The following is a 20,189-nucleotide window of genomic DNA, read 5'->3' as shown; positions in this document are numbered from 1 at the left end:
ATTTATTGACAGGTAGATCGACCTCGTCATCATCTTCTTCTAATGTCAGTTATGCTGGTATATTAGGTAGAAATCTATCACCTATTTCTTCTAATGTAAATAATCAAAACACAGGACCGCCTTGCAGTTCTTCTTTTAACGAAAACAATTTATTAATAGGTAGACCGGCCAAATCATCTTCTTCTAATGGCAGTCTACCTACAAATATTCCTTCAATGCCATTCGCTTCTTTAAATGAAGTCGATTTAGGCGATATAACTGAAAATAAAATGATCTACCTACAAGATCAACTTTTTCAAATGATCATCCAAATGAATTCGACTTCATCACTTTTTGAAGCATTTCAAATCGGATGGAAATTTGCAAATAATATTATAATGAATTTAAAATTTAACAGTGATGTTAAATAATTATTTGAATATTTTAAATTGGAACGCTCGATCTTTGAAATCGAGTGAAGATGAATTTTATAATTTTCTCAAAGTTCACAAAATTCATATTGCCATTGTGACAGAAACTTTTCTTAAACCAAATGTAAAATTGAAAAGTAATCCACATTATGTGGTTCATCGATTTGACAGGTTTACTGGAATGGGTGGTGGAGTTGCCATTTTTGTCCAACGGCAAATTAAACATCGAATTTTACCTTCTTTCAATACTAAAGTTATTGAAAGCTTGGGAATCGAAGTTGAAACCATTCATGGAATTTATTTCATCGCTGGAGCATATTTGCCATTCCAATGCACCGGCGAACAATTAAATTTCTTTAAAGGCGATTTGCAAAAACTTACAAAATATCGATCGAAATTTTTCGTAATAGGGGACTTAAATGCTAAGCATGTCCAGTGGAATTGTAGGCAAAATAACAGTAATGGTAAAATACTTCATAATCAACTCTCAGCTGGTTACTTCACAGTTCTTCATCCCAGTAATCCTACTTGTTTCTCTTCCGTGAAAAACCCGTCTACAATTGATCTGGTTCTAACAGATCAAAGTCACATTTGTAGTGAACCGATTACACATGCTGACTTTGACTCAGATCATCTTCCTGTAACATTCAGACTTTCCAACGAAGCTATAATTAATCCAATTAGTTATATTTTCAACTATCATAGAGCTAATTGGTTGGATTACAGATCTCACATTGAAAATCATGTGGATCATGAAACTATTTTAGAAAATTCTGCGGACATCGACACAGCAATTGATAATTTGAATCATTATATTATCGAAGCTAGAAATCTTTCAGTTCCCAAAGCTCAAACTAAATTAAATTCTCCTATCATCGATGACAATCTTCAACTGCTCATTCGGTTGAAGAATGTTCGTCGACGACAATATCAACGTTCTCGTGATCCTGCTATGAAAAACATAGTTAAGGATTTACAAAAAGAAATTAAACATAGATTTACTCTTTTGCGAAATGAAAATTTCGCTAAAGAAGTTGAACAAATTAAACCATATTCTAAACCTTTCTGGAAACTTTCCAAGGTTCTTAAGAAACCTCAGAAACCAATTCCTGCTCTCAAGGAAGGAAATCAAATACTTCTTACAAATGGTGAAAAAGCTCAAAAACTAGCTCAGCAGTTCGAGAGTGTCCACTATTTTAATTTAAACGTTGTGAGTCCTATTGAAAATGAAGTCTCACTGAAATATGATCATATTTCAACCCAAGTGTTATCACACGATGACATTATTGAGACGAATTTTGATGAAATTAAATCAATTATTAGGAAACTCAAAAACATGAAGGCTCCTGGTAATGATGGAATTTTTAATATTCTTATTAAAAATCTTCCCGATGTTGCCTTGAGACTCCTGGTTAAAATTTTCAACAAGTGTTTTTCATTAGCTTACTTCCCAAAAAGATGGAAAAACGCTAAAGTAATTCCTATCCTAAAACCTGATAAAAACCCAGCAGAAACATCAAGCTATCGCCCAATTAGCTTACTTTCTTCTATCAGTAAACTTTTTGAAAAAATTATCTTGTTGAGAATGATGACTCATATAAATGAGAATTCAATTTTTTTACCAGAGCAGTTTGGATTTCGTCATGAACATTCAACTACTCATCAACTTGTCAGAGTAACGAACATGATAAAATCAAATAAATTTTCTGGGTTATCCACTGGAGTTGCTCTTCTAGACATAGAAAAAGCATTCGACAGTGTTTGGCACAAAGGTTTAATAGCAAAAATGTCTGATTTCCAGTTTCCTATTTATTTGATCAAAATGATTCAAAATTATTTAACTGATCGTACTCTTCAGGTTAGCTATCAGAATTGTAAATCTGAATTGCTACCCGTACGAGCCGGTGTCCCGCAGGGTTCGAGTGTAGCTCCAATCTTGTATAATATTTTCACTTCTGATCTTCCAAATCTACCCGTTGGTTGTCAGAAATCGCTATTCTGTGACGACACAAGTCTGTTAGCCACAGGTAGAAATCTAAGAGTGATCTGCAGTCGCCTACAAAGAAGTTTAAATATGTTCAGTGATTATCTGTCAAAATGGAAAATTAAACCAAATGCAGCAAAAACGCAATTAATTATCTTTCCTCACAAGCCAAGAGCTTCTTTTCTTAAACCAAACAATAATCACATTCTCAAATTGAATGGCTTGGAATTGACATGGTCTGATCAAGCTAAATACTTAGGTTTAACGTATGACAAAAAACTCACTTTCAAGGATCACATTGAAGGAATCCAGGCAAAGTGTAATAAATATATTAAATGTTTATATCCTCTTATAAACAGAAATTCTAAGCTCTGTCTAAAAAACAAATTGTTAATTTATAAACAAATTTTCAGACCAGCCATGCTTTATGCGGTACCAATTTGGTCAAGCTGTTGTTCCACCAGGAAGAAAACGCTTCAAAGGATTCAGAATAAAATTCTGAAAATGATTCTGAAGCGTCCTCCCTGGTTTAGTACAAATGAGTTACACAGACTCACAAATAAAGAACCATTAGATGTAATGTCACATAATATTATAAGCAAATTCCGACAAAAATCGATGCAATCTTCAATTGAATCGATTCGCTCTCTGTATTAGTTAGTAAGTTAGTATATAAGTTCCTTTTCCCCATTACACAATACAAGTAGGTTTAGAATTTTCCCTACACAAAAATCTCAGAATTGCGGAAGCAAATGATGTCTTCATGGTAATAACCAAATCATATATATATATATATATATATATATATATATATATATATATATATATATATATATATATATATATATATATATATATATATATATATATATATATATATATATATATATATATATATATATATATATATATATATATAACAGGGCTGAAAAGTCACCACTTGTGGCTGAACACCCAATTTAAATCTTAATAATTTAATTTTAACTCATATTCCAATGAATAGTTATTAAAAAAAAAAAAAAAAAAAAACATCATTTGACGTATACAATTAGAGTGCAACATTCGAAACTCACTTCACTGTTTCCCGTAAAAACATTATTACCCACAATCGCTTCAACTGCGCACAAATTCTGAATAAATATACTTTCCACAGTTTACGTCATTTTTACATATCGGTTTAGAAATTTATATAGGGATATATCGTAACACATGCGAAAAACATCTAAACAATTTGCGAGCAGTTTCAACAAGACTGTCCCTTTTAGCTTTTCAATGGATTGTTTTGCTTTGACACTGCTGTCCTTCAGTAATGACGGTGATAGATGAATAGAATCAAAGTTTCTGATTTTAATAACGAAATTAGTTGTCAATGAGAATTTCGTGTTGGATTGAAATATTGCTGGTTTGTGTCCAGAATATTCGCCAACTAAACACATTCTCTAAAAATAAGAGTTTTTTTCAGCACAGTAAATTCTAAGTTTTAACTAATTTTATAGTTATTTTGGAAATTTTGTTGTTAAATTCAACTAATTCAAAAACAGTAATACGAATTAGGCGTAGAGCTAATTTCGGTCGTTCCGTGCAGGAACGTGATCCACGCGTAGCATTTACTACCGAAATTCAAGCATGCTACGTTTTATTCATACGGCCCATTGTTTTCATGATTCAGCGGTCATTGGGACTCTTTTCCATATTTGCTAAGAATAACGGCTTCAAAACGTATTTAGCACTCATGTTGAGATCACACTTTGATCTCTCGAGAAATACAAAGAGTAATATTACCAATGTTATTATTTTTTTTAAACCAGCCCTAAAAAATGAACAGAAACTTTTTGCTCACACAATAATGTCGTTTTCGCTTGAGAAAACTGAAACTGCCCCAGGGTAGTTTCATCTAACAAACACTTTTCACGAAACTTTGTTGATTTCGCACTTAGCAACGGGAGTTTGGGCAAACCTGATATAAAAACCAAGTTTGAATCTGACTCGATTTTCAGTTCAACAAATTAAAACTAGGTTCGAAACCAAATACAAATTGTAATACGGAATGCTTCGACAAATTTTCGGGGATACGTTTTACAATATGTGGTACACTGTCGAGGTACACTATCAGAGTAACAATGTACTATAACAAATTTCCCTAAAAACTAGCAACGCTGAAGTATAAAAATCAGTGCACCATAGTTACAGTTAAATTTTTCTTACACAATACCAAATATAACTAATGAACCATGATTTATTTTCTGTCGGGAAGCTAGCAGATGACTTCAGCAACATTCAAGTAATTCAGCAACTTCAACGGATTTCACGAAAACTCGAACATCGCCTGACATTCACTCGACGAGAATTGAGTACCCGTCACAAATTACAAATTGCAGAAAGGCGTCGAATTATAGAAAGTGTGTTATAGTGTTGGTGAACTCGAAAATCGTGAGCGACCGGAATACTTAAAACACCTTGGTTGTCCTTGCACGTGATTTAGTCCGCAAATTTATGATACTAATCAATTTTGCAACCACTTCGGTGACTTAAATTCTTATAACGAATAATATTTGTATTTGTTTTTGTCGAAACTAGCTTCAAATAAACGGTTTGACATCAGTTAGGGTGAAAACTGGGTCAGGTTTGGTATCAAGCGAAGGCGACATAATATTAGTACAAATGCCATATGCCGTTCACATCAGAGATGCCAGGTTAAATTTTTGAACAGGATTTAAAACGTTTGTGCAATCAAACTGTTTCAGTAACAGTGGAAAAACATCGTATTTAATCTATCAAAAATAAAAGTTAAATGCTCTAAAGATGTAAAATGTTCATTTAGCATTCGATAATAAGTACACGGAACGACCGAAATTAGCTCTACGCCTAATTCGTATCACTGTTTTTGAATTAGTTGATTTTAACAACAAAATTTCCAAAATAACTATAAAATTAGTTAAAACTTAGAATTTACTGTGCTGAAAAAAACTCTTATTTTTAGAGAATGTGTTTAGTTGGCGAATATTATGGACACAAACCAGCAATATTTCAATCCAACACGAAATTCTCATTGACAACTAATTTCGTTATTAAAATCAGAAACTTTGATTCTATTCATCTATCACCGTCATTACTGAAGGACAGCAGTGTCAAAGCAAAACAATCCATTGAAAAGCTAAAAGGGACAGTCTTGTTGAAACTGCTCGCAAATTGTTTAGATGTTTTTCGCATGTGTTACGATATATCCCTATATAAATTTCTAAACCGATATGTAAAAATGACGTAAACTGTGGAAAGTATATTTATTCAGAATTTGTGCGCAGTTGAAGCGATTGTGGGTAATAATGTTTTTACGGGAAACAGTGAAGTGAGTTTCGAATGTTGCACTCTAATTGTATACGTCAAATGATGTTTTTTTGTATCTTCTCATTCCGGGCTACGCCGTCCGGTGTACTACTTGTATTCGGTTTTTGTTTTCCGAGTGCTCAAAGTTTTCAGTGAGAGAGTCGATTTCGCGAAGTCTAATGAAGAAAACAGCGATTTAGAAGTAAAATTTTTCAAAAAGAAGTTTATGTTTCGCTTATGTCTTTTTCTCCAATACAACATCGTATTTATACCTGCAAATATAGAAAAGATAACCGCGACTGAAATTTTTTTCGGTAGTAGTGTGCCGTCTAGTGGCTAGTAGTCATTACGGTGTTAACGAGCGCCATATAGCTGCTAATTGCAGAAACCAATTCAACCATTTATGTTGGTTGAAAACAACGTTTTATTTCTCTAATTCAACTAAAAAATTAGTTGAATGGATATGAAGCGTGCCTTAGCTAAGAAATGACAGCACGTTTAATTGGTGAATTCAACTAAAAAAAATAGCCATTTCAACAAATATTTTATTATTATTAAGAGAATTAGATTTAAAAAATCTAAATTAGCAAAAGTAAGATTTTTTTAGTTGTCTCAAAAAATAACTAACTAAAATCAGAAAATCAACTAATTTTTTCGCCAAAATGCTAATTTCGGTCTTTCCGTGTACAGCCCTTAAATATATGCAGCGTTAATCAGAAATCTGTAAATTCAGAGATAAATCTGCAAACGTGACAACACTAGTTTTCATATACTGGGTTTATTTGTGTGTGAGAGAGATACGGAGATATCTCTTAGATATAAAAAAGGGTGTACACTTACTTCGGACACAGATTGCATATGCAGAAACCTTTTTTCCTCCATTGTCACGTTGAAGTAAAAAAAAACGGCCTTTCTGATGCAATTTTAAACACACTTCACCTTGCAGCTCCGGAACCGGAAGTCGGATCTGGTTAAAATTCAATAGCAACCTATGAGATCACAAGACCTTACATATGAGCACAATTCCTTTGGAATCAATTAAGGCGGTTTTGAGAAAATGAAGTGAGTGCCGTTTTAGTGTATTTGACACAACTATTTCTGTTACAGTTTTGAGACCAATTTCTATTAATTATTCATTATTTTGCATCGTCGCTCAAAATGACAGTTTGCTATTTTCAATACATTCCGGAACCGGGAGTGGAATCGGTATAAAATTCAATAGCGTTCTATGGTAAAGATTGATAATCGTTCAATCATCTCTGAAAAAAATCAAGTGCATATTCTTGTCTCATACAAACACAGACTTTTTGCAGTCTCGAATGGTATACGACACTGGGCCCTCCGGGTCTTGATTTAAAAGACCGTTTTCACAGTGATAACATATCCTTTTTAAGGGGACGGGTATAGTGTGATGCGATAGTCGATGTCTTTCACGCAACCCTCCTGGGTTCGATTCCCAACCCCGCACATAGGGTCAGAAAGTTTTTCTGGCCCGAAGAGGCGAATGACCTTAAGGTTAAAACCTCTATAATCGAAACAAAAAAAAATATCCTTTTTATATGAGAAAAGATATGCTATATTTTTAATACAAATTGAAATCAATTATAAAAGCCAATTCATCTGCAAAGATAGGAAAAGATAATTCTACTAATGCGCTAATTCAATTATAATGGCCGTCATCCATTGAGCGCTGAAGATCATTCGATTATTTGCAAGTTTTTGATTTGCTAAAGCAAAAAATAATTATTCGATTCCTTTTCGCCTTAAGTTTGAAAACAGTATGAATGAGACACTAAAAGCTTTCTTTAAAAAACAAGCCAATGAACATGAAAAGAAATTAATTTCAATGAAATTTCTAATGTTGACATTTTATTAGGTAACTACTAGACATATTCGAAAAAGAACGGTCATAAGAATTTTAAGTTTCTAGTTCACTTTTTCACAAAATCGTATCAACACTAGCATATCATAAACTGCAGCAGCTAAAGATCGTTTTGCACTCGAAATACTTTTTAAAGCGTGAATTACTATTGCGGATATTGTTTACAGTATGCACAACCAAGCAAATGACTACAGAATCAAACCATATCTGACATAGCGTTACGAACGGCTTGAACGTATTACAATTCTCTCCATGCTATCTCGCAAATGTGCAAAATGACTCTCGATGTGACCGTGTGGCCAAGAAAGTTTTGATATTTTCGGTTACAAGTTTGACTACATCAAATAAAATCCAATAAAGCTACCGCCATAGAAATCGACTTACCTTCACAAAAATAACATTAACTTCATTTTTATCGCAACTATATATGTGTTTTTATACACTCATCGCATCAAAGTTAAATTATCTAGACATTGTCAGGATAGATTTGTGATCCATGCTTTTGAAGGCGAGATATTCAATGAACAAGTTGAAAGACGGCGTTTTCAGTTAGTAAATTCTTCCTTCAGAAAAAAGACAGTACTGACCGCTAAAGTCAAGGAATCATTCTGAAATTTTCACAGAATAATCTAAACTAATTTTCTAAGAGATTGTCACTTCGGTTTCTCGATATTCGTCACCGTTTCTGAGAAAATCAGATTTGAAGTGTAAGAATAGCCCTCTAAAACGCCATAAAACACACTGGCCTTAGCCAGACCCTGTCAGTTTCAAGGGAAATCAATCTTCAGTTCAGCAACGTCATCGCTCGGCATCACATTCAACATATCATGTCAATTGTATGGGTGCGCAGTGCTGCTATTTTGGCGCACACGAATTTGACATTTCTTTCCCCTGCTTCTATGTACGAGATTTGATGCGGACTCGCCAGAGGTCGCCAAACTCGCAAAAAAGGATGTTGTCAATAATTTGTTCGAGAAATGTGAGAGCTGGATATCTTGTTAATATGATGTCTTTGCCTTAGCCCTTAAGTGACAATTTGATATTTTAAACAAATTTCACTCTCTAGCTCTGAAATCGGAAGTCGAATCTGGCAAAATTCAATGGCAGCTTATGGAACCACGTGGCTTTTCATTTAAGTCTCAGCTTGAGAGCATCGGTTAAGCCGTCTCTGAAAAAATGAAGTAAATTTAGTTTTTGAGTTAATATTCAGAAACCGGGAACCTGGAACCGAAGTAGCCAGAATCCATTTGTTTAACCAGCTACTAACATAAACTACAAATCGAAACTTTTAAAGGGTGATTTTTTGATTTTCAAAATAAACTATATACAAAAAATTTGAGAAAATTTATGAAATTTTTATTGATCAATAAAATATAATGTTTAGAGACGATTTCATGTAAATATTGGCCGCGGCTCGGCTTTAGAAGACCCATGCGAAAAGTTTAATTTTGGCACACTTTCTTCGACATTTTGGCCGGTTTTCACGAATAATGCAACCGGCCCAGAATCCACACCATATAGTGACTTTTTCAGATTGTATTGGTATTACTTGTAATGCTTCTGGCTGCTGCTTCTGACTCCAGATGCGGCAATTTCGCTTGTTGACGTGTCCATTCAACCAGAAATGAGTTTCGCCGTGGAACACAATTTTTCGACAAAAAAGTGGATCGTCCTTTAACTTTGCCAGCGTCCATTTATGATTAAATTATTATATAAATTATAAATTATACACCAAACTGAACAGTTTTGACAATGACACAAGACATGATTAACTTTAAAAACAGTGTTGCCAAAAAATAGCAAAAAAAATCACGCTTTTTTGAAGAATTTCTCCCCTTATTGCTACGTCGCTCTGAACGACGGTTCGCACTCTTGAACACACTTCACTCATTAGTTTCGGAACCGGAAGTCGGATCCGGATGAATTGAAAGCAAGCAAGCCATGGGGCCATAAGACCTTTCATTTGAGCCTAAGTGATACTCGGTTTGGTCATCACTAAGAAAAAATGAGTAGCATTATTTGACAATGAAGAAAATGTTATTTGAATGACTAGAAAAAGGTATTATCACACCACTAACTGAATTAGGAAGTGGATTTTTTTTTAAATGAACCAATCTATAAAGTGTTATAAATTTCGACAGAACAAACACACTTGAATTGCAATCATTCTTATCACCGTGAGCCGACAAAATCCAATGCCGCTGTAAAGTGGTGCCCTTGGACGTTGTCCTTTCCGTGCTAAATCTTTGCTGACCTGGGAATTAACCGCCGGTTTCCTTCACGAGAATCAACCACCAGAACATCATAAACCTTTGTAATAATTATAATCTGACTTATCACAAACAGTCTCGAGTGTCTGAATTACGTAAGTGAAAAAAAATAAGCTGTCCTAACCTACCTATCGGTATAATTATGCCTTTCTGTTGAACTTTTTTTCGTGAAAAAGAAACACTTTACGCAAAAGCAGTTTCCTCCGATACAGCTAGATAAAGCTGTATCGGAGGAAACTGCTTTTGCGTAAAGTGCCTATAACCAGAGTAATGACTCCTTCTCCGTAATGTTGTCAACAAGGCAAAACATTTAATCCGAAATGTTGGCAGTTTCGTTAGCTTTACATTGTATTTGACATTAGGTTTGCTCGTTTGTCTAACGCTATTTAAAAAGTGGTAAGAACCGAATTTACGAGACTTCAGTCAGTCAGCAAACGTTCAGATTTACAAAACCAAGCAGTATTTGGTTTTGTTATTGCATTGTGATTACACCTCTACTTATTAAAACGTACACGGAACGACCGAAATCAGCATTTTCGCGAAAAATTTAGTTGATTTGCTGATTTTAGTTAGTTATTTTTTGAGACAACTAAAAAAATCTTACTTTTGCTGATTTAGATTTTTTATTCTCATTCCCTTAATAATAATAAAATATTTGTTGAAATGACTATTTTTTTTAGTTGAATTCACAAATTAAACGTACTGTCATTTCTTAGCTAAGGCACACTTCATATCCAGTCAACTAATTTTTTAGTTGAATTAAAGAAATATAATGTTGTTTTCAACCAATATGAATGGTTGAATTGGCTTCTGCAATCTGCAGCTATATGGCGCCCTGTCACCGAAACGGTAACACCTTAATGACTACTAGCCACTAGATGGCACACTACTGCCGAAAAAAATTCAGACGCGGTTGTCTTTTCTATATTGGCAGGTATAAATACGATGTTGTGTTGGAGAAAAAGACATAAACGAAACGTAAACATCTTTTTGAATTTTTTTTCTTCTAAATCACTGTTTCTTCATTCTCACTGAAAACTTTGAGCACTCGGAAAACAAAAACCGAATACAAATAGTACACCGGACGGCGCAGCTCGGAAGGTTTGAAGATACAAAAAACCTTCATCACAATTAGAGTGAAACATTCGAAATTCACATCACTGTTCCGCGTAAAAACATTATTACGCACAATCGCTTCAAGTGCGCACAAATTCTGAATAAATACACTTTCCACTAACAGTTTACGTCATTTTTACATATCGGTTTAGAAAATTATATAGGGATATATCGTAACACATGCGAAAAACATCTAAACAATTTGCGAGCAGTTTCAACAAGACTGTCCCTTTTAGCTTTTTAATGGATTGTTTTGCTTTGACACTGCTGTCCTTCAGTAATGACGGTGATAGATAAATAGAATCAAAGTTTCTGATTTTAATAACGAAATTAGTTGTCAATGAGAATTTCGTGTTGGATTGAAATATTGCTGGTTTGTGTCCAGAATATTCGCCAACTAAACACATTCTCTAAAAATAAGAGTTTTTTTCAGCACAGTAAATTCTACATTTTAACTAATTTTATAGTTATTTTGGAAATTTTGTTGTTAGAATCAACTAATTCAAAAACAGTAATACGAATTAGGCGCAGAGCTAATTTCGGTCGTTCCGTGTAGTTCTGGAACCGAAACTCAGCTCCGGATTTTATTTAAAAGATAACCTGCTGAACTTTTAAAATTGGGTTCAACCTTCTTCGAGAAAACAATCTCAACGAATTGTTTCGAAAGGCGTATGCCAATAATTGGAAAGTCAATTTTCACAATGATTCCATGCCCTTTCTGTATGAGTAACACAAACGAAACCGTCCGTCTGAAATACTTTAATCGAATATCACGACTTAGCGGAACAGATGCGAGATTTCGATTCTGTCAGGCTCCAATGAAAATAAACATTTTATCACTTTATTATCATCGACTCATTTGCGATTCGCGGTAAAGTTCTGGAAGTTTAGTCTTTTATTTACAAGGGCGCCACGAGCCGATTTGATGCAAATCGTACGGTTGTAGACGGAGCGCAGGCGGCATGTGGCATCGCATTGTAAATTTGACTAAATTAAACGATAAAAGACTTAGTGTCGCCATTTTACTGTCTGTAACTCATTGACGCATTAGTTATACGGTCCGCAAGTCACGAGTCTTTTCGTTAGTGATTGGCAACTCCCGGTTCAGATGTAGTTCTGTTGTCTCGTTGTGGCAAACTATGACATGGAACGTGTGTCGCCCTTTGTTCAGTGGACATTCGCATGAGTGACAGAGAAATAATAGATCATAATTACATTAAACTAAACAAGATTTAATTGACCAGCAAAATATTCAATTCAATTTCATTCATCGATTTTAGAACTGGGTGAATTTGTACCAATTTTATCACTCTCCTCAACGGGTTGTTGTTCTTTTGACAGTACCGGATCCGTACGCTTCTCCAAGCGGTTAAATTGTTCCAGCATGGTCTCCACGTTAACCTCAATCCGACCGAGCCGTTCATTCAGCGTTTCGTTTCCCCAACCGGACATGTTATCGGCGGTTAATCCGATGACCTCGTCAATTTCCTGCATCAAATGATCTCGGTAGCTCGGGTCGTCAAGAACCGGCACAGTATGCTGAGAGTAGAGCGTTTTGTCGTCTGTTTCCGATAGGACTTCGAGCAGCCGATGTAGAACTGGAAAACGTTGACTGGATGGCTGACGCCATCGTCCCGAAGATTGCGGGGTGTCATCGGAAGTTTTCGGAATTTTGCCCTCGAGTCTAATGAGGCTTTCTTCAGGATTGTACGGAGATGGTGGATCGACGATGGAACTGTGGAAATGAGAAGATTGTGGAGCCTGGCTTGGGTGCGAGAAAAAACTTTCCCCTCCGTGGCCTGAAGGTGGTTGAAGAGTGAAGTGCAACCGCCCCAACGTTTGCGGGGTCTCGATTCGTTGCTGATTGAACTGCATTCGATGTGGTCGATGTGTAGAAACGGACGGTTCGAAAAGCTAGAATGATAACAATGATAATAATAGTTCATTTTTTTGCTAGAAACTAATCAAAGCCCACTATGTTTCAGAAAAAATGTCACCGATGAAAATATATTTTAAACCTCAAGTTTGTGTCGTTTTCGCTTGCAGCTAAAACTGATCGAGTTCCAACCATATCTGCTTTAGATGTGTACATTTGATAGTAGTTGGAATTCAAAACATGGTTGAGATTTGCTTTGGGACAAAAACGCCATTATTTTATAACACCACAGCGTTTTTATTTTCTCTTCAGTCCACAATCATAAAACAATTTGAAGCGACGAAATCTAAATTTGGCTTTACTTTTCATCCTCGACAATGGGCGATCTACAGTTTGTTTTACAAGTAGAGGCGTACGATGATGATTGCAAGTTTATCTGTCAAAATAAAGGGTGATTTTTTCACTGGTGTCTTTTTGGTAACACTGTTTTTGATAGATCACGCGTGAGACGTGTTTTGTGTCGTTGTCAAAATTGTTCAGTTTGGTCTCTAATTCAATCATGAATCATCATTTGGTCTATAATTTGATCATAAATGGACGCTGGCAAAAGTGGAGGAATATTCACTTTATTATCGAAAAATTGTATTCAGTGACAATGCTCATTGCGGATTGAATGGATACGTCAACAAGCAAAATTACCTCATCTGGTGTGAAGAGCAGCCAGAAGCATTTCAATTCAACCCAAAAAGTTACTATTTGGTATGGATTATTGACCGGTTATTATTGCATTATTCGTGAAATACCGGCCGATACGTTGGAGAGTGTGCCAAAATTGGACCTTGCGCATGGGCCATCTAAAACGGAGCCGCGGCCAACATTTGCATGAAATCATCTTCAAACATTAAATTATGTTGATCGTTCTCTTGATTCAAAGATTTTATCAATTTTCTTAAATGTTTTGTGCATATATTTTTTTGAAAATCGAATCCTATTCCTCTTAAAAAACCATTCTTTGCAAGGAAAACCTAATTTTCATTTGTAAAATCATTTGAGAAAATGTTATGTTGATAATTTTCAAATGATTTAATTCGTCGCGTACTTTATGAATTTTCTCTTGAAAGACCGTACAAATGCGCAAACTTAATCATATATGTTATGTATTGACAAATAGCTTTTTACTACCGTTTGATTTATTCCTCGAGCACTCAAAATAAAGTCAACGTTCAAGGTTCAAATAATGAAACTTAGATGGCGCTTTAGGTAAAGTTAGTTCTGCGTCAGATTGCCAATGACCAAACATAGGTTCTAAAATCATGCTCGAGTATACAAATGAGAAAAATAGTTGTCAATGTCACTAATACTAATTATTAGGTAGAAACAAATTAAATATGAGTGCAAATCTACTTCAGTTTGAACGGACAACGACAAAATCAAATTTATTTATTATTCAATCCATACAAAAACGCGCTCTTCGTCTAACGCTACCCTAAAATAAACGCCAACTAACGGAATGCACAGGAAACTTATCAGCAAACGTTCGAATCGCCCGATCGAAGACACAAACCAATAAGCATTCGCATCGAAATGTATTCACCACTAACGCCCAAATAACGCTCCTCTACACACCAAACTTGTTATTCGTCGGCTAGGTGACTCAATTCAGTTATAGTTTCTAATCGATCAAATTGTCGTTGCAACTGATGCATGCTTGTTTCCATACGCTCCAGCCGGTCTGTCAAATCCTTTTCATGCGCCATGGACGCCTCGGCTCTGCTAGAGTTTGAATCATTCAGCATAAGGCGCAAAGCCGTCATTTCATCCAGCAGTTGTGGGGTGAATTGAGGATCGGTGGCCACTGGCCCTAGTGCCTCCGAATACACCGAGTCATCGGCGGAATGGGCGAGAGCATTCAGTAGCCGCTGAAGGATGGGAAATCGTTTTGGAGATCCGGAATAGCTGCTGCTGGTGGTGGATATATTTAAACCACGTGGATTCGTTCGAATGTTTGGCCGGACGGGCGTTCTCTGATGAAGTGTGTCCTGGGAAGGAAACGGAAAATAAAAGTGGCTGTTTAAGTCTCGTAATTTACAGCACTTACTTGGAAAGTGAACGGAACTGAAATAACTGCTGGTTTTCAACAATTTTAGGAAGTTTGTCACTGTTTGACTCAGTGTTTCAGAATCAACTAATTTAATTAAACCACTTTTAGGCAGAACTAGAAAATAGTATTATCTGGACGCTAGTAAAAACCGGTGCTAAATAAAATGATTATCAAGGCACAATTTGATTTACGAAATAAATTTATTCAAAATCTTGAAAACTATTTAAAAGTTCAAAATAATATTTGTAAATAAAATCGTTCATGTGCTTTATTTTTATCACAATTCATTTTCATGAAATACTCAGTGGTCAACACTAAAAGAAAAGAATTCTCGCAATTTTTGTGATAGCAGCCAATAAGCCACCTATTAACATTAACTTTGAAGAGGAATTTAAAAGGTGGCTTATTGGCCGTTTTCACAAAAAATTGGTTGTCTTGGTTTTAAGGGCTTCCAGAATAAGAGCAGCAGATTTATCAGAAGGCTTCCTCGTATATTATTCAGTATCGTTTTTTTAGAGGAATTAGGAAATTACAGAATTAAGGAATTAAGTAATTAAGGAATTGATGAGTTAAGGAATTAAGCAATTAAACAATTAAGCAATTAAGGAATTATGGAATTAAGGAATTAAGGAATTAAGGAATTAAGGAATTAAGGAATTAAGGAATTAAGGAATTAAGGAATTAAGGAATTAAGGAATTAAGGAATTAAGGAATTAAGGAATTAAGGAATTAAGGAATTAAGGAATTAAGGAATTAAGGAATTAAGGAATTAAGGAATTAAGGAATTAAGGAATTAAGGAATTAAGGAATTAAGGAATTAAGGAATTAAGGAATTAAGGAATTAAGGAATTAAGGAATTAAGGAATTAAGGAATTAAGGAATTAAGGAATTAAGGAATTAAGGAATTAAGGAATTAAGGAATTAAGGAATTAAGGAATTAAGGAATTAAGGAATTAAGGAATTAAGGAATTAAGGAATTAAGGAATTAAGGAATTAAGGAATTAAGGAATTAAGGAATTAAGGAATTAAGGAATTAAGGAATTAAGGAATTAAGGAATTAAGGAATTAAGGAATTAAGGAATTAAGGAATTAAGGAATTAAGGAATTAAGGAATTAAGGAATTAAGGAATTAAGGAATTAAGGAATTAAGGAATTAAGGAATTAAGGAATTAAGGAATTAAGGAATTAAGGAATTAAGGAATTAAGGAATTAAGGAATTAAGGAATTAAGGAATTAAGGAATTAAGGAATTAAGGAATTAAGGAATTAAGGAATTAAGGAATTAAGGAATTAAGGAATTAAGGAATTAAGGAATTAAGGAATTAAGGAATTAAGGAATTAAGGAATTAAGGAATTAAGGAATTAAGGAATTAAGGAATTAAGGAATTAAGGAATTAAGGAATTAAGGAATTAAGGAATTAAGGAATTAAGGAATTAAGGAATTAAGGAATTAAGGAATTAAGGAATTAAGGAATTAAGGAATTAAGGAATTAAGTAATTAAGGAATTAAGGAATTAAGGAATTAAGGAATTAAGGAATTAAGGAATTAAGGAATTAAGGAATTAAGGAATTAAGGAATTAAGGAATTAAGGAATTAAGGAATTAAGGAATTAAGGAATTAAGGAATTAAGGAATTAAGGAATTAAGGAATTAAGGAATTAAGGAATTAAGGAATTAAGGAATTAAGGAATTAAGGAATTAAGGAATTAAGGAATTAAGGAATTACGGAATTACGGAATTAAGGAATTAAGGAATTAAGGAATTAAGGAATTAAGGAATTAAGGAATTAAGGAATTAAGGAATTAAGGAATTAAGGAATTAAGGAATTAAGGAATTAAGGAATTAAGGAATTAAGGAATTAAGGAATTAAGGAATTAAGGAATTAAGGAATTAAGGAATTAAGGAATTAAGGAATTAAGGAATTAAGGAATTAAGGAATTAAGGAATTAAGGAATTAAGGAATTAAGGAATTAAGGAATTAAGGAATTAAGGAATTAAGGAATTAAGGAATTAAGGAATTAAGGAATTAAGGAATCAAGGAATTAAGGAATTAAGGAATTAAGGAATTAAGGAATTAAGGAATTAAGGAATTAAGGAATTACGGAATTAAGGAATTACGGAATTAAGGAATTAAGGAATTAAGGAATTAAGGAATTACGGAATTAAGGAATTACGGAATTAAGGAATTAAGGAATTAAGAAATTAAGCAATTAAGGAATTAAGGAAATATGGAATTATGGAATTAAGGAATTATGGAATTAAGGAATTAAGGAATTAAGGAATTAAGGAATTAAGGAATTAAGGAATTAAGGAAATAAGGAATTAAGGAATTAAGGAATTAAGGAATTAAGGAATTAAGGAATTAAGGAATTAAGGAATTAAGGAATTAAGGAATTAAGGAATTAGGGGATTAAGGAATTATGGAATTAAGGAATTAAGGAATTAAGGAATTAAGGAATTAAGGAATTAAGGAATTAAGGAATTAAGGAATTAAGGAATTAAGGAATTAAGGAATTAAGGAATTAAGGAATTAAGGAATTAAGGAATTAAGGAATTAAGGAATTAAGGAATTAAGGAATTAAGGAATTAAGGAATTAAGGAATTAAGGAATTAAGGAATTAAGGAATTAAGGAATTAAGGAATTAAGGAATTAAGGAATTAAGGAATTAAGGAATTAAGGAATTAAGGAATTAAGGAATTAAGGAATTAAGGAATTAAGGAATTAAGGAATTAAGGAATGAAGGAATTAAGGAATTAAGGAATTAAGGAATTAAGGAATTAAGGAATTAAGGAATTAAGGAATTAAGGAATTAAGGAATTAAGGAATTAAGGAATTAAGGAATTAAGGAATTAAGGAATTAAGGAATTAAGGAATTAAGGAATTAAGGAATTAAGGAATTAAGGAATTAAGGAATTAAGGAATTAAGGAATTAAGGAATTAAGGAATTAAGGAATTAAGGAATTAAGGAATTAAGGAATTAAGGAATTAAGGAATTAAGGAATTAAGGAATTAAGGAATTAAGGAATTAAGGAATTAAGGAATTAAGGAATTAAGGAATTAAGGAATTAAGGAATTAAGGAATTAAGGAATTAAGGAATTAAGGAATTAAGGAATTAAGGAATTAAGGAATTAAGGAATTAAGGAATTAAGGAATTAAGGAATTAAGGAATAAGCAATGAAGCAATTGAGCAATTGAGTAATTGAGCAATTGAGTAATTAATCAATTAAACAATTAAGCAATTAAGTAATTAAGGAAATTAGCAATTAAGGCATATTAAAGGTATTGAAGAATATAGCAATTAAAATTAATTAAGAATTTAACTAATTGAGGTGTTGGGGAATTAAAAAAAATGTTTGGGAATTAATAACAGAATTTACGATTTAGTCGAAGTAATTCTAATCTGCATGAGAAATTTCATTAAACATTTTAGAAACAAATTGAACTTGTAAATAGAATATATTTTGTATTTTGCTTTCACTCAGCTTGAAATGAATTTCAATTTGAAAATTACAAGATTGTAAAAATTTTCTCAATGAACTGAATGGAAATTTTCATGTTCAAAATCTTTGGATCGTACGTAAAGTTGAAACTTTTGTTTTCTTAATGTTTTGCAGTTTTCGATGTATTTTGATTATTTTTGAAGCATATTCTAAATGTTTTTTTTTCTCTTTCTTGATATCTCCAATGATTTTCAATATTGTTTCGTTGGTAAACTTTGAAATCATTCTAGCGTTTATAAAAATTCTAAAATAAATTTGTTTGCTATTCGAAAACTTTAATTAAATAGAAAAATGGTATGGAAATTTGCTTCAAACTTTTGATGAGTCTTATTGGTACCGAATCTCGATAAAACTTAAGGTCGATATAGTTAGTTAGTTAGTTGTTTATTTTAGCCCGGTTTTAACCTATCGGTCATTCATCGGGGGATTAAGGTCGATATAGACGAATCAAAATTTACAAAATGGTGAAAATTTATAGCATATATTAAAACAATTTCATGTGCAGGAATGTTAAATGCAAATCAAATAAAAGTTGGGCAACAAAAAGTCGAAGTTTGCATGAAGGTTCTACGAATTATTCACCTAGTAAAAGATTTTTGCTCGTCTTCCGCGTTGTTGTTGGTCTTTGGAGACAATAAATATTTTTGATTGAAAACTTCAAAATTTCGGATACTGAATGAAAAGAAAATGTAAGCATTGCCCTTGTCAGTATTTGTGAAATTATTGATAGGTATACAGATTTGAGAATTCGATTGTTTGGGACCGTAACCGCCAGTAAAGCAAAGCCTTGGCATTACGTTCCTCAATTTAATAAATCTATATCAACAGACTTCGCAGCCGATTCTTAGTGAACAGAACCATTACATGGATAGTGCTACGGTCCTATTTACACTATGATTCCTTCCAGGTCGTGATTTGAACTTACGATAATTGATTTGTACTTAAGACCAATGCCCAAAACAGACATTGTTCTAAAGCTCAAAAGTAGTTTCTTCCGCTAGATAAATCTTTGAAAAAACATCATTTCTTTCAGAAAAATTAACTGCATGAACTGATATTTCTAGAGTGGAAAACAACGTGTAAATATAAAGATTGTAAATTGTTCCTTAATTATATTCTTTCTCCAAATACCACTCCAACAACACTTACCGACTTCATCTGTGGTCTAATGGCCGCTGCCGGCGACGGAAACTGCGCCGAACTGTGAGCGCCCTGTCCGAACCGTGATCTGTTGAAAGCTGCACTCATGTCCCGAATGCTTCGGGATGCCCCCAGCGTTCGGCCGGGGGTCATCGGGGTCGTTCGTGGTTCCGGCAGGAACGATTGCTCCCTCAGATAGAGCCGCAAAGTTTCGGCCAGCTGAAACATTTTCTGCTTGATGGCAGCCTGTATGTACGGACTGCCGTTCTGGGCAGCCCGCAACAATGCCACAATCAGTGCGTAGGCACTCTGACACAATAGTAAGTACAAATCCAATTTACGTTTCTCGGAATTCATTTTATTTTCACTTGAATAATTTCACGGTAAAAACAAGGGCACAAAGATGTCAAACAGATATTAACTGCCAAAGTTACGAATCTACAGCCTACTTGGTTATTCATGATGCAATATTGTAGGTGGTGTTGGGATCTGCTGCTGAATCTGAAACATTGAAGGTAACGTTGGAAGCGGCGGCGCCTGCAGGATGCATCGTTCGTGTCCGATTGGGACTTGGCAGCTCGCCAA

At 33.9% G+C, this 20,189-nt stretch overlaps 1 protein-coding gene across 2 annotated transcripts; it reads right to left on the bottom strand.

Annotated features, from left to right (window-relative positions):
- Positions 1 to 12,232: 12,232 nt before the first annotated feature.
- On the bottom strand, positions 12,233 to 19,981 carry LOC131434999 (uncharacterized). 2 transcript variants are annotated; one of them, XM_058602425.1, is made up of 2 exons: positions 19,614 to 19,981; positions 12,233 to 12,900 (listed from the first exon to the last, which is right to left on the bottom strand). In XM_058602425.1, the coding sequence occupies exons 1-2, from the start codon at positions 19,959 to 19,961 to the stop codon at positions 12,250 to 12,252; spliced, it is 999 nt and encodes a 332-aa protein (XP_058458408.1). In that variant the 5' UTR covers positions 19,962 to 19,981; the 3' UTR covers positions 12,233 to 12,249. The 2 variants fall into 2 exon arrangements, with proteins under 2 accessions (XP_058458408.1, XP_058458410.1); XM_058602427.1 differs by lacking the exon at positions 12,233 to 12,900 and adding an exon at positions 14,322 to 14,901.
- Between the last annotated feature and the right edge of the window lie 208 nt (positions 19,982 to 20,189).

The sequence above is a fragment of the Malaya genurostris genome, chromosome 3 (genome assembly GCF_030247185.1).
Source record: "Malaya genurostris strain Urasoe2022 chromosome 3, Malgen_1.1, whole genome shotgun sequence".
NCBI lineage: Eukaryota > Metazoa > Arthropoda > Insecta > Diptera > Culicidae > Malaya > Malaya genurostris.
Note: the sequence above shows the minus strand (reverse complement) of the source record. Positions and strands in the feature narration are given on the sequence as shown.